General features: G+C 42.0%; 1 protein-coding gene across 1 annotated transcript in view; it reads left to right on the top strand.

The window, feature by feature from the left end:
• PLCB2 (phospholipase C beta 2) overlaps nucleotides 1–17,802 on the top strand; it is a 1,211,696-nt gene extending 1,193,894 nt beyond the window's left edge. The window contains exon 31 of the mRNA XM_069637528.1: nucleotides 11,009–17,802. Within this exon, the coding sequence (XP_069493629.1) occupies nucleotides 11,009–11,314 (306 nt within the window). The 3' untranslated portion in view covers nucleotides 11,315–17,802. The remainder of the gene's footprint in view (nucleotides 1–11,008) is intronic.
• Nucleotides 17,803–18,341: the final 539 nt, after the last annotated feature.

Genomic DNA, 18,341 nt, shown 5'->3' with positions numbered 1-18,341 from the left:
CTGTCATCATTGACGTCAATGTACGTGGCAAACTACAAAAACCTACTTGAGAAAGTGATAGGCTTAGAAGGAACATCTAGGTATACGTTCCATACTTGTCAGGGAAAGTGATTGGGTCTCTAACATCAGGTGGGCAACAAAGCCCTCCTCTAGTGCAAGTCACTATGAACGTCATCAAATACACAACGTCCTATTGGTTACACAAACTATGGGGCTCTCTATTACATGACCCTCTATAATTGGTTGGCACCCTCGTACCCCACTGTAATATTCCACACACGCTAGCAGTACGCAGGCTGGCACCCAGGTGCTGGTGGACTGGTCTTGACCATAGCTTACCACCTAATTAGCCTGCCACCTATCATCACTCTTGCAGTCTGCCAGTCAATTAGCCTTTGAACATGGGCTTGCAAATGTTCTTCGTGCCTGAGAATGAAAGGGAGTAAAGGCATACTTTGTCTCTTGGTTTCGATGAAACTCAATCCAGTATCTATTTTCATCTGACCATGTGACTAGAGACCATGTTTTAGAGCTTTTGCTGCATTTAAAATACTGTTTAAATGATGAACCTATGACGGCTTCAGTGTTCTTGTACCTCATCTCAGACAGGAGTTTGTTCTTTTCACACGTTTTGTAGCTACTGCATGAACATTCAGGTTCACAGTGGCCTTGACCTCTTGGTGCTGGGCCAGCCAAGCCTTTCTTGAATTCACCTCTGCCGTTAAGTTGTTTTCCAACTGCGCCAGACTGAAAAAGCCTTTCTGTTCACTGGGTCCAGACTCTGCTAAAGTGCATTGTGGAACATCTATATTCTATATATTCCTATGCATATACGTTGGCGCTCGTCGCAATTTATTGACTATGTAGCCAGCCTTAAGAATACTTTGTCTGCTTGCGTTACTGCATCTGTACAATTGTAAAATGACTTGATATTTTCTTCATTGTTTCTGTAGCATGAGCATCTTCATCTTGAGCCCGAAATGTTGCTCATCTTTAACACCTCCTCCTTAGATCCTATAGAATGGCTATAGTCTTCAGCCTCTTCATCATTTCTGGATGCATCAGCTCTGCTTTGCATGAGGTCACCAATCTCCTTTCTTGCTCATTTTCACACTTCCTCTGGGTTTTCATTCAAATGGCCATCATATTGTTGTGAGTGCAGATATGGTTTCCTTAATGGGTACCTTACTTCCATGATTCTTTGCGGTATAAGCATTTTCACTGGCACTGCACATGTCTCACACTCTGGCTCCCAACATATAGGCAAAAAGGGAGCAGAGCTTTGGGTTGGGGTACTTGGCTCCTTCTCTACACTCCCCCCTCTGGGCGATTCATTGGCCACTCTATCATCATTCTTCACATCTAGACATGCTTGTCTGAAGAAATGCTTCTTTTGGACCCATATCTTTATGACTCCTTTCAGGCATCCTGCTGATTTCACATGCTCATCCTTGTTTCAGGACATAAGCATGCATTGTCCATTGAGACTGCAGTAGATCCACTTCCGCATGTACTTCTTATGGTTATTAGGGTACAGGAACTTCGTTCCCTCAGGTGCATGGATGCTGGCCTTCACGTAGTCTCTGATATCTTCATCTGTCAGCTTAGCTTTCCATCCTGATTCAACATCAATCACAATCTTCATTCCAACTGCCTTCTTTGCAGTCTTCTTGCATTGTGTGATTACTTTTCTGATCACACAAAATCCAAACATGATCATCACCAGGTGGGCTCCCAGGAACTTGAAGATGTTCGCCATCCACTGTGGAACCCATGAAAAGATTGATCCAAACCAACTGTCATCAGCAATGTCGTCCACTTCATCTTCCATCTTGGCATGCAAGTTTGTCAGCAACGTTATGGCCTCTGTCAAGGTGCCATTCTCGTCATCATGAGAAGGTATGAACGTGCAACATGGTTCTCCGATTTTGGCACAAACACATTTCCACCCATAGCTGTGATGATGTCCAGGGCATATCTGTCCTGAAGAGTCATCAGTCGTATGGCTCTCAGATCCTCCTTGATAGCATTTAATCCCTTTATGGTAGTGTTGATCATCTGCAAAAGCTCCCATCTGGTTATCTGTAACCATTTGTTATTTGCTACCGTCTGGATCCTGGGCATAAAGATTACAATGAATATTGATGAAGTCTGACTGAACAATCTATGTTCATATTGAATGGAATCAAAAGCTTCTATTGACTTGGCTGTAAAATAGTTCTCCCTCTTCACTCGATTCAGTATCTCAGCAGATCTCTTCTTTCTCAGGTGAGCATCTGCTTTTGGAAATTCCCCAATGTTCAAGTCACTTTAGGAATCCCCAATGCTGGAACATGGACCATCACTATAGAACACAGTCCTCCCCAATCTCTGGGCAGATTCATATAAATTCTGGATCCACAGGCCCAGTAGTGATCCATTATCACTGCTGTCCCAATGTTCATTCCTGGCACATCAAAAACTCGACCACAATTTAGATTTTCTCCAACTTTTCTCGCACCATTGTTTCTGAAACAAAGCTTTGCATTGTCCAGAGCCACAAACTTAAAGGCCCTCCTTTGTCTTCGACCCATGTCAGTAGTTTCACAAGTCATGGCCATAAAGGTTTGCATCTTATTTCCACAATGTCAATGGTTGGTTTGTGGTAACCAATTGCTACCCACGCTCTGCAGATAACCACACCTTCCTCCCAGCAGTCTGGAGAAAGTACTGATCTTTACTTCCATCTTCGAATTTCTTCTGCAGTTTTTCCTGGGCTTTCAAGTCTTCTGTTTACTTCTCATCTGATTCCAGCTCCTTTCACTCCAGGCTGGTCATATCTCATCACATGATTTCTGGTGAATGTCCTTGCCCTTGTCTTTGAGTCTTGAACATAATCATCTTCGTCTGGAGCTGACCATTCTGTTGCCCATACCAAAGATGCTATTCTGCCCATGAACTGACCTCTTGCTCAGCAGAGTGCTACTTCAGCTAGGCAATGTGCTGTCTGAACATCTATTTCAATGGCTATGAATATCTTAGACTTTCCCATAGTGTAAGGCAGGAATGCACACAGATAGCATTCCCCCTCTGAGGCTCTCCTTCTCACCGCTTTCATGTGCTGATACCACATGCTGTTCCCCAAATGTGCTGTAGTATCCAGATAATCATTCAATTCATGATCATCCTCTCTTGTACTTCTCTTAGGTCTCTTTCTTGCCTCATGTGATTTATGATAATTTCATGAAGTATATCAGTTTCTTCTTATTCAGGGAATCATAGGGACACTCATCAGTGAAATTGGTGTCTTTACATGTGCTACTGGTGTAGGCACAATCACATAAGGCCTTGGCTTTCAAAATATTGCTACATTTGTGCCTTCCTTCTGCATAGGAAGATACACGGGAACCACTGCTCTCTTTGGACCAACATAATAAACAGTGTGTATCGTGAGAAACAGAAGAATAATGATAAATATGATACATGTATATATTATGTACCAATACATCAAACTCCAGCAACAATAGCTACTCGCGTGTCGCTGTGTTATCTCGTTGTTTGCTACATTATTATTATTGCTATCAATATATCCCATCTTGCCTGTGATTATTTTTAAGGAAGAAAAAAATAACTTTAATCAGGCAAGTTGGTCAGATGCTCGGGTAGTAGACGAATCTGCTTGATGATCTTGTGTAGCAGCCAATTTATTGTAGGTCGATTCCTGGGATCTCTCAGAAATACATAAGTATTGGTCCATTGTCCAACAATATAAGGATGTTTGTGGAGCAGAAAATAAAAGATATTGCCAAGCATTTTGTGAGCATGTTCATCAGATAGGACCATCTGTACTTCCCGTACAACACTCTGGTAACTGGAGGATCTACTCAGTGATGGCTGCGAGCAGTCTCCTCACAATGGGACAATTTTTAGGATCTTGCAAGAATAAATAAATGTCACACGTTCTCCCAACCAGTGCACGATATGCTCGAAAAATGAAGAGGAAAACAGCAAGAATGAGCTGAAAAGTGTTGCCATCAGACACCACCATGGGCACCTCCAAAGAGAAACTCGGTAAGAAAGGAGTCGGGAAACTGCTCCCTATTTCAGTCGTCGAAAAGGAACTCAAGGTTTCTCCTTTTTCTTCTTCAGGATCTCAATGCTGCACAGTCCAATTTTCTAGTCCTTGATGGAAGGGTTAAAGGCATTCTCATTTGCCTCCCAGTGACTAGTTTGTGGGGCGTGAGGTGGTGGTCAGAGCCTGGTTGATTCCTCAATGCATATAATGCAAGAGACAGGCAATGCAGCCATCCCTTTTTCAACGTTAGCTTTAATTTGGCTATCGTCTCTTTGAGTAGAACGTTGAGTCACTCACATAGTCCGTTCACATGCGGGTGATAAGCAGAAGAAAACTTGTGTTTTATGCTGAGCAGTAAGCTAATTAGCTCAAACGCCTCGTTCACAACATGTGGGCCATTGTCTGATCTCAACACCTCACATACTCCCCATCTAGGAGATACTTCTCAAACTAAAAATGTTGCAGCGCAAGTGGCGTCTGGGTGTGTGCATGGGCCTGCCTCGACCCACCAAGAGAAGGGGCACACCACCACTATCATATACCTATATCCATAACAGACCTGCAGCATATCAACATAGTCGATATGTAAATCCTGAAAAGGACCATTTGGTCGAGGAATAACTCCTCTGACTGTTCGTAGTGTGTGCCCAGCACTAAACTTTTGACATACGATGCAATTTACTACATAAAAAGCAACATGTTCTAACAGGTTTGGTACAAACCAGTCCTCTGCAATGGTTGCTGCGAGGCTCTCCTTAGTGACATGCGCAGGGTAGTGTAGCTGTTCCAACACCACCCTTAAATAGGCTACAGGCATCACCGGTTTACCCCGCTGTCCTGTCACCACAGTGCCTCGGAAGGTGATAAAGAACACCCCCTCCGTGTCCAAAGATCTTTCTCATCCTGTGGGGCTCCATCTTGAATTTCCATCAATTGTGTTTTCGATAAATGGGTAACGTTTTCATTCACAATCATCATCAGCACCATTCTCTCTTTCACATCAGGCGTATCAAAGCTCATTATATCAGGTGAATATGCAACTCTTTTTGCCTCTTCGTCTGCGCCTTGGTTTCCGTGTGAAATAAAGTCTGCTCTCTTAGTGTGCGCTGCACACTTAACTACTGCAATGGCTACTGGGAGTTAGAGTGCTTTAATAAGTCTGTCTAATAAGGTGGCATGCTGGACTGGAGTGCCGTCCGCTCAGAGGTAGCCCCTCCTTTTCCAATGTGCTAGCCCTGCATGTACTGTTGACGTCACATTAGCGGAGTCACTGTACACCATTACTTCCTGGTCTGCGTGTTTACATAGAAATTCTCATAGGGAGCCAGATAAAGAAGTCAATTGGCTTTAGGCCCACACTAGTAGTCAGCCAGATCATAGACAGTGAGGGTCACTGATCTCTAGTGACCACAATGGAATTTAGGGATGCCTGGGCTAGAGATGGAAACATCCACAGAAGACGAGAGAGAGAGGGACAGCCCTTAGTGAGACCTATTCAAAATTTCAAATAAAAACTCTTGTATCATCTTCGAGAGTTGGTGTGTCTAGAGGCCATCTGTGACACATTGCGTCATTGTGGGATCATTCAAGCCCCAATGGGGCACAAGAGCAGAAGCCAGTCCTAGATGTTCACCCCACTAAGCCACTATCTGAGAAGAACAAAGTCTTGAGTCTGATCTTCCATGCAGTGACATCTCAGACATGCACACCTATTAAAAGATCCACATGGGAAAATTCTAACAAGGTTCAAAGCGCCGACAATGACTTGGTACCATTGAATGAGAAGATAATTGTTGAGACAGATCTAAGGGTATACCTGCAGATGAGCAGCATTGGGTATTTCACTCCATTCCAAAGCGATCTGAAGATGCCTCCCTACCTTTTATTTATTGTGGTCAACCCAGCACAGCACCACAGTGATGTCTGGGCCTTGCTGATCAACCTCTCCCTCACCCCTATCTAGCTCCAGAAGTGGAGATATTTGACAGGTTTCGGTGGGATTCCCTGTGGTTCACAATGCACTGCCCAGAGAGGAAACCCCCTCCAAAGATGGTTGGGGCCCACTGTGGGAATCGAGCTCCATCACTGAGGGTGCAACACCTTCATGACAAAGGGTCCTAAAAGTTTATATGGAGTGCTTTGTGCAGTGCCTGAATCCAGTAGGCATCAAGGAAGTGGCAAGGGGGAGCCAGAAGACCAATTTCAGCAAAGGTGAGCCCAACATCAATGGGGAGAACTCAGGAATGAGTCAGAGAATGGGGAACAAGGGGATAGTCCCGTGTCCCCCGTGATTCATTGGTATAGCCCAGTTTGGAACAGATTACCTTGCCTCCTCAGGAAAGGGAGTAGCTGGGCCAGGATCACAAAGAAAGGTCCTAGCACTGCACCCGTTGAATCCTGGTACTGAGGTCTGATGATTGAATTGACAGGGTCAAAGATGGGTGGATGTAGAATTGAGCTCCCTGATTAATCTCAGGAAAGGCATGGTTAGTAATTCCTTAGAAACCAAACCCGCATTGTGTCAACTGCTTAATGGACAGGAATATTCTGTGCATACATACATGTACTTTATGCAATTAGAAAACAAACATGTTGTGGCATGGAATAAATTGAGAATGGTGTGGTCGGATGATATAAATACGAACTTCACAGATATGGAATGGAAGGATATACTTAGGGTGAGTGCCAGTGGGGGTACTGATTTGAACTTGCGTCTGATCAGACAGAAAATAGTAGGTAGGGTTTATTGGACACGAGTTAAAATGTATAAACTGGGGCTACAAACGGATAATTTATGTTGGGGGTGTGGAAATGAAAATGGTACCCTTTTACACCTTCTCTGGAGTTGCTCAAGAGTTCGAAATTTTTGGAATGATGTGATTGATAGGATTAATTTGATTTTGGATGTAGTTTTACAGAGATCGGGTGGGAATATTATCTTACTTCTACATCGAGATAGGTGTAAACGTTCTTTGAAATATAGCAATTGGATAGATAAGGCTTTATTAATGGCTATGAGACTGATCCTTCGGGTTTGGAAAACTAGGAAGAAGCCAACTGTCGATGACTGGTTGGTTGATTTACTCACTTTATCGAATTTTGAAAAGCCCATATTTAAGGTAAAAGACAAAGAAGAGGTGTACAATCTATTTTGGGGACCATTCAATGCCTTATATGGTTGATTATATGGGCTGTGGATAAATGTAAGGAGTGGCTAAAATATATATATATATATATATATTTTTCTCTTTTTGCTCTTCTTCTTCTTCTTCTTCTATTTATTAATTGTTATACTTTTTGGGGGTTTGGTCTGGTGTTGTTTGTGTGGTTTTGGTGTTTGTGTGTGAGTCCTATATTGGGTGTGTTTTCAGCTATTGTATTTTGCTTTTTTATTGTCTGTATAAATTAAAAGTGTCTTAGTGTGTCTGGGGGATTACTTGATCGTGATGTTTGTTTATTGATATGCAATTTAGTTAAATGATTTTGAATTGTTTTATTTGGTTTGCTATTCATCTCTGTATTATACTGCGGTGTAATTTGTTTGTTGACATACTAATAAAAATATGAGGTGGGTGGACCCACCACAGGGAAATCCTGGAGGAAGGGCCCAGCAGCAGGCTGAAAGTTCACAATTAGAAGATCCATCTGAGACCTGAAAGGACCCACACCCTGAGGGAAAGGCCACTCCAGTGGAAACACAGAGATAGAGCCAAGAATACTCTAACGAAGGAGAATCTCTCCAAAGAGGAGGAAGGGCCCTCTAGGGAGGACATAGAACAAGGTAGGGCAGTCCTCTTAAAGAAATTGCCCAAAGAATGGGATTTGGAGTCCCTGGAAAACAAATGAACGCAAGGTAGAGGAAATGCTGTCTGCTCTGTAGGAAAAGGAGGCTTATTGAAGATGTATGCCCGCTTCTCAGGAGTCTGAACCGTGCCTCTGTAATGAATCAATTACCACAGGGGGGGCGGGCAACAGAAGAAGTATCATGGGATGCTCCCACCATCAACAATTATACGACTGAGGTGATCTACTGGAAGATACTTTTTGAGTGCCAGTCTAGGTCCGTGGGGAGACAGCCTGGGCTGTGTTGGACTTGGGCAACACCCACACCACAATAAACCCAGAGTTGTTATCTCTGCGTTTATCCCAGACTGGGAACCCTAGGGGCATCTGTTGTATCCAAAGGGATTGGGTGATGTACAACATGACAAGGATTCCAATCCAAGTGGGGAATAAGATTTGAAACACTGAAGTCCTCATAATCCCATACCTTCCAAAGAATCTGGTATTGGGCAGTAGGTTCCCCAGGTTTTGGGAATGGATGGAATCCTTGTACCATCAGGATCAACACAGTAAGACACTCATCATAACCCTGTGGGTGAACCAAGAAATCATGTTCTATGTGTATGGGAAAAGGGGACATATCTCCTATCATTGCCCCAAAAGGTAAAGTTCCACAGGGTAGCCGGGATCAGAAAAGTTGGGGAGGAGAGAAGGTACCAAACAGCGCCTGGGGAAGTAGTTGGCTGGCAAAAAGAGGAAGGGGCCATTGAAGAAAGGGTGGAGGTTTGTGACGAGTTCAGGGACCTCACTCTGTCAAGAGGGGACAAGGAGCCCTCTCAAACTGAAGCATGGGCCTACCAGTGTTTTTTCCAGGGGAGTCCTGCCCAGAAGCAGGGTCTGGGATTTGAGAGGACCCCAATCTATGCCCCTTATACACGTGCCTGGCTATAGATGTTAAGTACCATGTGTTATTATCCCATATCTACCAAATGAAATGCTCGCCAGTGGCGTTTCTCTTCTAGGACTGCCAAATCCAGAAGTTATTGTGGCAGGGAAAGGAACATATTATCCACAAGTGAGAGAGCCAGCAGAGAGCAATAAGGCAGCAAAGTGGTTCAAGCTGCGGACCGGCAACCCAGAGGCTCCAAACTACGCACCCAAGAACCTGCAAAGGGACTTCGTTTATCGTTGCGGAACTCAGGGAGGCCTACATTTGAAGGGCACAAGCATACCATCTTTATAACTGATTATGTGTTTCACAAGGGCCCATGTTGAAGGAAGAGGTGGGGCTTCAGGAGCATTTGAAAGCCTCACAGCTGTATGCTGTATGCTATGATCTTGGGGGAAAAACAGGATAGTGATTGGCCGGAATACAATGGCGTAAAAGGGCAAGGCTAATTGAGACCTGGGTAATTGAAAGACACCCCTTCCTAAGATTGTTTAGTCTTTGTGTGACACTGGTTAGCATCCTCCTAGAAATTCCCAAAGAGAAACAGTTAGAGAAGGTGATTGCTACTAGGCCCTCAGGAGCAGCCAGTCAGATCAATGACAGATCAATAACAGTACAGCATATCAATCTCTAACGACCGCCTTGGGACTTAGGGATGCCTGGGTTAGGAAGGTAAAAGCCTACGGTAGACGAGAGCGAGAGGGGCAGCCATTAGTGAGACCCAATTCAATATTTCAAATAAAAACCCTTCAACCATCTTCGGGAGTTGGTGTTTTCTTGAGGCCGTCTGTACCACAAGTCTGTCCTCTCATGTACTATTTTTTACCAGGCGTCGATGGAAATTCATAGCATTTAACATTTCATCGCCAGGGTCGTTTCAAAATGTTCCTTAGACAAATGCTTTACCAGTTGGATATAAAAAAGATAAGGGACTTGACCCTACAAATATAACATTGTACATTATTGTTCTTCTGCTATTTGTTAGATTAGGGAACATTTGCAGGTGAACATTTATGAACAAGGATTCTCGATATATGCTACCTGTAAATAACAGTCAAACAAGTTTATTCGGAAATATAAAAAGTTCCATTAAACAACAAAAATACAATTATTCACATATCTAAAATTTACAATTATACAAAAAACAGAAAGAAAAAGAATCAGTGGATATAACATTGGACAAAGTGCAATAATTAAAAATTAACTATCACTTGATTACAAGTAAGGTGGCCAGATTAAAATTGAGAAATAAAATCAAGCAGATGACAGAACTCAACCAATTAACCCAATATACAGAGTTTTGTATAATTTGTGGCACTAGCTTCCACCGCCTTGCAGTTTTAGTAAGCTCTTTCTGAAATACATCGCTCTTTTTAAAATAACATCATCGATTGAGTTTGATTAGGAAAAACATGAAGCTCATACGAGAACAAGGAACAGCTTCATTATCTTCATCAGAAACATCCTTCAATACAGGTGTGCAAGTCAGCCACTTGGTCTTCTGTAAATGTTTCCATTGAGTGTTCATTTGTCGGTCCCAGTCATTGTGCAAATGCCTGTGTAAGCAAGGTACTGAAGTCAAAATGATAGCTCAGGGTGTTAATTGTTTACTGCATATTTTACGTTTTACCGGGTTTATTCAATGCCTACAAGTTGGCCCTGTCCTGTCAAGACAATGGTAGTACATGTTACTTACAGTGCAAAGCCCCTGCAAAGCTGTGTCTCTAAGTGCTGCAAAAGTACATGTGTATGCAGTGCTCAGAAACCTAAGATCATCCAGCGCAAGCGAACATAATGGCAACATGCAAAATCCCAGGGTGTGTATTAAGGGAACACACAAGTTGCACAAACTGTGATGTACACATACGTTAATCTCTGACCAATATTCTTCAAGAAGGGTACAGTAGCACCGTACCCTATTGCAATGAAATGGTGGTGTCCCCCTTAAATCTATTAATGAGGGTAGACTTAACTCAGATAAAGGCTTTCCTTGAACTTATGTTTAAAATGTGGACATTTGTTCGACTCCAAAGAGAGTTTGATGACTCAGTATGTCTCCTACTTTAGAGTGCATTTCAAACATGGTCAATTGTCAGCAACAAATTGAGGTATACATCCATACTGGCGTCCAATTGTACCCTATACATGTACCCTCTACCCTGCGAACCTTTAGGACTGCATTGTGACTATGTCTTTGATCTTTATCCTACCTTGTCATGCAGATGCAGAAGGATGCCCTGGCAGAGCATCAGGAGAAGATGAGGTCCCATCCCCAGGAAGTCCTGGACATTGTGCAGAACTGTGTGAAAGTCTATTTTCCACTGGAGGCCAAGAGTTTCAAGAAGGAGGCCATGGCTATTACAAACATTGAGAAGAGCGTGCTTCCCGCACAAAGGGAGCCAGCTGCCTCTGACATACCACTGACACAGGAGACAGAGGACGTGATGGTGCCCCCACCGGGAAACACCGCTGCCTTAACCATCGCCCCATATGACAAGACTGTTGAATGGATGAAGGAGGACCTGTGACACAGTGCTGATCAGAAAGGACCCCATGCATGCACTGAGGAAGGCTTTGGAGATCAACTCATCTGCGGATCCTACGGTGACTTCCTTTGGAGAGTTTGCCAGAGTTAGGAAGACTGCACGCACTATCAGTCCAGCTGTGTGCAGGGACTCGCCATGCACACATTGGCAGCAGCAACAGAGAGCGTTGCCATTCTCATTTATATTAGGAAGCACCGCTCCATTCAGGCTGGCATGCTGGCGCAGTGGAGTTGATTTGCATGGAAATGTCAATGTGCATAATGTTAGACAGAAGATGAGCAGCAGCTAAAGGTCCACACTGACCACACTGACCACAACATTCATCAAATGTATCGGCTGTGATTTCACCTCCTATGCCGCTGCCACGGTCACCCTCTCAGGAACCAATTCATATATGGAATGAAAGGGCAATAATGGGGGAAAGAAATGTAAAGCTAAAAGTGAATAGACTGTAGGGTTTCAAGAACAGAGAGAGGAACACATACTTGTGGAGCCAGTCAGCCTTTCCCTGTTATCAAGTGATACCGCTCTTTGCATTTTAAAGCAATTTGTAGGTCTCAAATGTTGTCCCAAAACTATTGCTATGGCAATATCATAACAATAGAAGTATGTCCACCCTTCCTGAAACAATAAGAACACCTGACACAACATTATTATTATTATATTTTTAATCATTGCCCTCCCGCAAGAACCCGTGAGGCATAATCATCAGAACATATTGGCACCTCAACCCCTGGCTTTTCTAGTAATGTATTGTCCTCCTGTTCCCTTAATCTCTTTTTGTGATGACATGAACTCCTCCTCTTATTGCTTTTTCATTTGGATATTCCTACCTTTCTTCTTGGTCATTTAAATCTCTCTATCATTCATTCTTCTTCTTCGTTTATTCCTTTAATTGAACCTTATCATTTCCATCAAATCATTACTCCTCCGTCTCATGTTCATTGCTGGATCGTGTGCTCTGCTCGTTACTCCTCCATCTCATGTTCATTGCTGGATCGTGTGCTCTGCTCGTTACTCCTCCGTCTCATGTTCATTGCTCGATCGTGTGCTCTGCTCATTACTCCTCCATCTCATGTTCATTGCTGGATCGTGTGCTCTGCTCGTTACTCCTCCATCTCATGTTCATTGCTGGATCGTGTGCTCTGTTCATTACTCCTCCGTCTCATGTTCATTGCTGGATCGTGTGCTCTGCTCATTACTCCTCCATCTCATGTTCATTGCTGGATCGTGTGCTCTGCTCGTTACTCCTCCATCTCATGTTCATTGCTGGATCGTGTGCTCTGCTCGTTACTCCTCCGTCTCATGTTCATTGCTCGATCGTGTGCTCTGCTCATTACTCCTCCATCTCATGTTCATTGCTGGATCGTGTGCTCTGCTCGTTACTCCTCCATCTCATGTTCATTGCTGGATCGTGTGCTCTGTTCATTACTCCTCCGTCTCATGTTCATTGCTGGATCGTGTGCTCTGCTCATTACTCCTCCATCTCATGTTCATTGCTGGATCGTGTGCTCTGCTCGTTACTCCTCCATCTCATGTTCATTGCTGGATCGTGTGCTCTGCTCATTACTTCTCCGTCTCATGTTCATTGCTGGATCATGTGCTCTGCTCATTATTCCTCTGTCTCATGTTCATTGCTGGATTGTGTGCTCTTCTCATTACTCCTCCATCTCATGTTCATTGCTGGTTCGTGTGCTCTGCTCATTACCCCTCCATCTCATGTTCATTGCTGGATCGTGTGCTCTGCTCTATTCAACTTTTCGTATCTGATTATGAGCTTTTTCAATATTGGGCTTCATGCCAGAGACTTGCCTCTAAGCCTGGGACCAGGATTTGAACTTGTGATGCTCTGCTATGTCTTGCTTCCAAGACAAACAAGCTGCCACTCAGGTATCCTCCAATCCAGGGAAAAGAGCTCAGATTTAGGATCTTCCTATCTGCTCTTCTGACCATGTTCTGCTCTCCTTTCCTTTCTCTTTTCCCCTCCATTCTTCTACTACTCCTCCATCTACCTTCCTTCGCTGTGATCTTCAGTCTTTCTATTCCTCAGTGTTTCTCTTCTCCCCTCTTTCTTTTCCTCCATCATTAGAGTCCTTCTTTTAAATGTCAGTTGACTCTGCTACATCATTTCTAACATCTACTCTTTCATCTACTCCTAGCACAGCGTACCCCTCTTGTCTTTTCTCCCCCTCATGCAAACAACCACAACCCTGGCTTACTCCTTCTTTGCGCTCTCTTAGTCCTGTCCTCTTTTGCACTGAGCAGCATTGGACAAAGTCTTGTTCCCGTTCTGACCTTATTTCTCTTTCTTCTCTTCACACGTTGTACAATGTTCTGTACTTTCAGCTAAAAACAGAGCAATTCTAATTTAATTTCCACTTTCTCTCTTCATTCCCATCATCTTTTCCAGCTGCTTAATCTTATTCTGTCCCCCATATCCCAATACTGCTCTTCCGTCTTCACTTTCCTCCGCTGGCTTTGTCAACTACTTCACTTCTAAGGTTGCTGTTCTCTTATCGTCTTTATCTGCTTCTTCTCTGGATTATGATTCTCATCTCTTTCTGTCTATTTGTCTCTCTATGGCTATCTTCTCTCCTCTCTCATACTCAAATACTGCATGCTTCTTGTCCCATGGTCATCCTACCGCTTCTGCCTCTGACCACATCCCAGCTCTTCTTATCCCTAAGGTCGCCTCTCCCTTAATTCTTTTTTAACTTCTCTAGTCAATCATTCTTTGGCAACTGCTTCATTCGCTTCTGACTTTAAGCATATCACCTTTAACCCCATTCTTAAAAAGCCTTCACTTGACTCTTCTTCTCCGTCAAATTTCCAATCCATCTCCATTTTTCCAATCCTTTCTAAAGTGCTTGAATGGAGAGGCTGCTTGAAAATCTCTACTTTTCTTGATCACCTCTCTTACCTCTTTATCAGTTTTACCTTTTCCGCTCCTTTCCATTCCACTGAAACTGCTCTTTTACATGTTACTAATTCATCACTCTCTGTACATCATTCTAAGTTCTTCTTGACCTCTCTGCTGGTTTTGACACGGGTGATCACTCTTTTCTTCTTTCCTCTATATCATCTCTTGGTTTCTCGGTTTTTGATCTTCAATGGTTCTGTTCGTACTTTTCTGATAAGACGTACACTACTCTTGGGCTGGTCAGCAATCTTCCCATTTGCTCTCCAATTTAGTGACCGTCATGGTCCTGGTCTTGGTTCTTCTACATATATATATATATATATATATATATTCCATTGTTCTCTTCATGTCTTTCTTCAATCTGTCCTGTAATTGCGATGCAGAGGAATCCCAGATTATTTTGTTCCTTTTTTTTCTTCTCTGACTCTGTTCATGCAACTCTTTCTGCCAGTGTCATGCAAACTAATCTAGGATAACCTCTTGTTTTCTCCAGTTTAACTCTAATATAACTGCAGTCCCATTCTTACCCTCTTCTACTACAATGTCCTCTACTTCTACAGCTTTTCTTTCCTTCCCACCCTCTATATTACCTTTTTCTTCCTCTGCACACTATGTTGGTGTTACTTTTGATTCACTTTTTCTTTCTCTTTGCATCTATCCAACTTTGCCCACACCGGTCATTTACATCTTTATAATATACAAAACGCCCATCCTTCTCTGTCATTTTGCACAAACTTCTTATCTATTTTCTTATATTTCCCCTGTCTCAATTACTATTCTGATCTTGTATTTAGCCATCCTGCCTGTCAACTTGCTCCTCGTCAATCTTCAATATGTCTCCTTTTTGGTGTTTCTCATGGAGTCTCTAGAATGACCCCTTGTACCTCCCTTTCCTGGTGTCCTTTTCAGTATTGCCTTATTTGTATTGTTTTTAAATGCATTCACAGACTTCTCCAGCCTTTCTCTCTCTATTACCGTCTCTTTACTCACCATATTATCCTCTATGTTCTCAATCTCAATTTCTTCTTGCTGCTCCTAAACCCTCCTGGGCAAGTCTCACCTTTGTTTCATTGCTCTCATTGCTCGAAAACATTCTCATTTTGTTAGACTGATTATTCAATAAACATGGACATAAATATAGACATCTCTAAGTTATTACTGGTGCTATCTCTGAGTTATTATTACCACATCTATGTTCTTATTATTACCACTTCGAAATTCATATTATTACCTTCTCAATGTTCTTATTACCATCTCAAAGTTCTTATTATTACCATCTCTAAGGTCTTAATATTTTCATATCTAAGTTCTTAATATTAACACTTCAAAGTTTGTGTTACTACTATCTCTAAGTTCTTATTGTTACACTTCTGTTCTTATCACCATCTCTAAGTACCTATTTTTGCTTTTTGTAAGTTATTATTATAACCTTTCAAGCAAATCTTTGTTACCCTCCAATAAGAAGAGCATCCGCTATGTTTAGAATGGAACTGGCTGACTTATAAAAATGCCTAACACATTAAAGGCAACTGTCCTCCTCTGGTATTTGCAATGTCCCTTGGATACTTTGCATCTCTAAAACACCCACAAGTCTTCACAAGCAACGGCTCTATAATGGACGAGCGGCTGTAATCCACGGATAGCACCCTGTAAGTAATGCCATTATTGCAGGAAATGTGCAACAGCACAATTCCTCTACAATAAGATAGTTATATAACAACTTTGCTCCGATAAGACAATCGTAGCGCACCTGGAATGCAATAAGGTAATGATACTGCAACTTTCCTGCAATCAAAAAATTCAACACAACTTCCTGCCATAAGTTATTTCAGGACATATTATATGAATGTTTTAAAAAATCCAATTCCATTTCCAAATGCTTTTTCAACACAGGGCATGCACTCCTACTCTTCAGTCAGTTGGAAGCTTGCATTTTGTCCATTTAATTGCCCATGACGTGTTGTCTAGGATGTGGATGGTCATGGGGTCACAACGCCTACTAATTAAGCAGCGCAGTACTGCGGAAAGAATATCTGCAGCGGGCAAGTGTCACGTGGGAGGGGAGTTAGGACAAATAACAGTTATTCTACCCTTAATCCTGTTCATTGTTGCAGAGGGGTTCTAAGACCTCAAATAGATAGTCATCCTGCAGCATTGCGCACCTATATGGTGACAGAACTCATATGGCGTCCATAGGCTATAATAGTATCAAACCATGTCACATTAAAACAAAAGAGAGTGCATGTACATTTTTGCAGGACCCGTTTCGACATTATATATGATTAAAATTGTGCTATGGGCAAAATATGTCATGGAAAAAATGAAGGACAGTGAGGCCTGAAAGAGTAATTCTGTGCACCTCACTTTAATAAGTAGAAATTGAATTTGAATCTGCCTTAGTAAAACCAATAGCACTTCTCGCGAAAACCGGTGATGAGATGTAATTGATATGCTTGTTCCCACACCCTAAACCTCTTGCAGGTCAGGTGTACCATTTAGTGACAAATGATTTATGTTTGGGGCAATTTTGATTCATTGAAGATTTTCTAGATTAATCTTGCTTTACATAAATGTTTTAGACTTCTGAGAAAATGTTTTTGATGAAAAATGGTTGATATTGTTTTCCGAAAGCTGCAAAACTTTCTGTATGGATTCTGGGAGTTGGACAGTTGTTGGAGAAAACTTTTTGGAGCATATGATTAATGTCGGGCACATTTTGAAACCTTAAGCTGCATTAAATGCTCTAGAAAAGTGTGTGCATAGAGGTTTGCTAGCCTTCACCCCAAAGGGGGCATTGCAGTTGTTTTTGTAAAGTAACATGTGTAAATACACTATCCTCTATGGATTGGACATGTAAATGATTGTTATTTATTAAACTGCATATGTTTCTCGCAACACTTATCCTACAAGTTTTGCAAGCTGGGGACATGTGAGGAGTATCATTTGTATTGATGTGTAATGGTTACCTGTGAGACACACTTATGTTCCTCAATTTCAACCAGCTGAATCCGAAGGCTTCCAGGATCACACTCTGGCAAATTAAGATGATTTTATGTCTATTAGCCGAGCAACTGTAAAGTGCATTGTTTGCAAATGTTAATCTTTAATAGTATTTATTTTAATTGTATAGCATTCTAAAATTCTAGAGTTGGTAACATGTTTTATTATGAATATCCCAGATTTGCCTCCTGGGTACCTGTGTCCATCATATGGATCTCAGGCCCATAAACGGCAAATTATGTTGTTTGATTAAGTTGTGGGAAAGATAACTATTTGTAAACTATTTGTAAATTACATCTTTAAATGGTGTTTTTTTTTGGTGAACCTTTGGACATTTCAGAGGGGCTACATTGTGGGTTATTATGAATATCCATGGTAACTTTAATTGGCAACTTCATCGACATATGTCTTTTTATGTGAATTTTGTGATGGGATAGACAGGTATAGGGGTTCTATTTACTCTGTATTGTTTGCATTAATATTGGTGATGTCTGTCCCATGTCTCTTTTTATGTAAATAAAGACTATGAAATAAAGAGGATACAAAAGTTGATATTTCTCTGTTTAAGAACATTCGTAGTACCTGCATCAAAGTAATGATTTTACAATTATATTTACAGTGCAAAAAGCAATTTTCACACAATGGTATTCTAATCTACAAAATGAACGTCCAGGCTTGGATATCTTTTACTGGATTTCCTGAATGTAATATTTAAGATATTGCATTGAGTTTGTTTTCAAGGACCTCCAATCATCTTCATAGGATGGCAGAGAGACAGTCGAGAGGAGGAAAGGCGTCATCACCATCTTCCAGAAAGCTTATCGGTAACCTCATTTCATAGCATGGAAGACACAGAAGCAAAAGGAGATGTGAAAGATATTCAGTCTTGAGAAAGTCATTTTAAGATCAATCATGCCTAAAGTCTCACCATTACCCTTGAAAGATCCAGGATCGTATCTAGTTAGTTTTTATAAAATAGGTTTTTATGGAAAAACAAGAGATCCACAGACTTGCAGAGGCTCCATATCAATGCCATGTAGATTGCCATGTAAAGAAAAAAGGCCCCTTGTGGCAATTCTCGCACCAAAG

This window comes from Ambystoma mexicanum, chromosome 14 (assembly GCF_040938575.1).
Source record: "Ambystoma mexicanum isolate Mex_15411 chromosome 14, UKY_AmexF1_1, whole genome shotgun sequence".
In the NCBI taxonomy this organism is placed as follows: domain Eukaryota; kingdom Metazoa; phylum Chordata; class Amphibia; order Caudata; family Ambystomatidae; genus Ambystoma; species Ambystoma mexicanum.
This window is presented reverse-complemented; position numbering and strand designations above follow the sequence as displayed.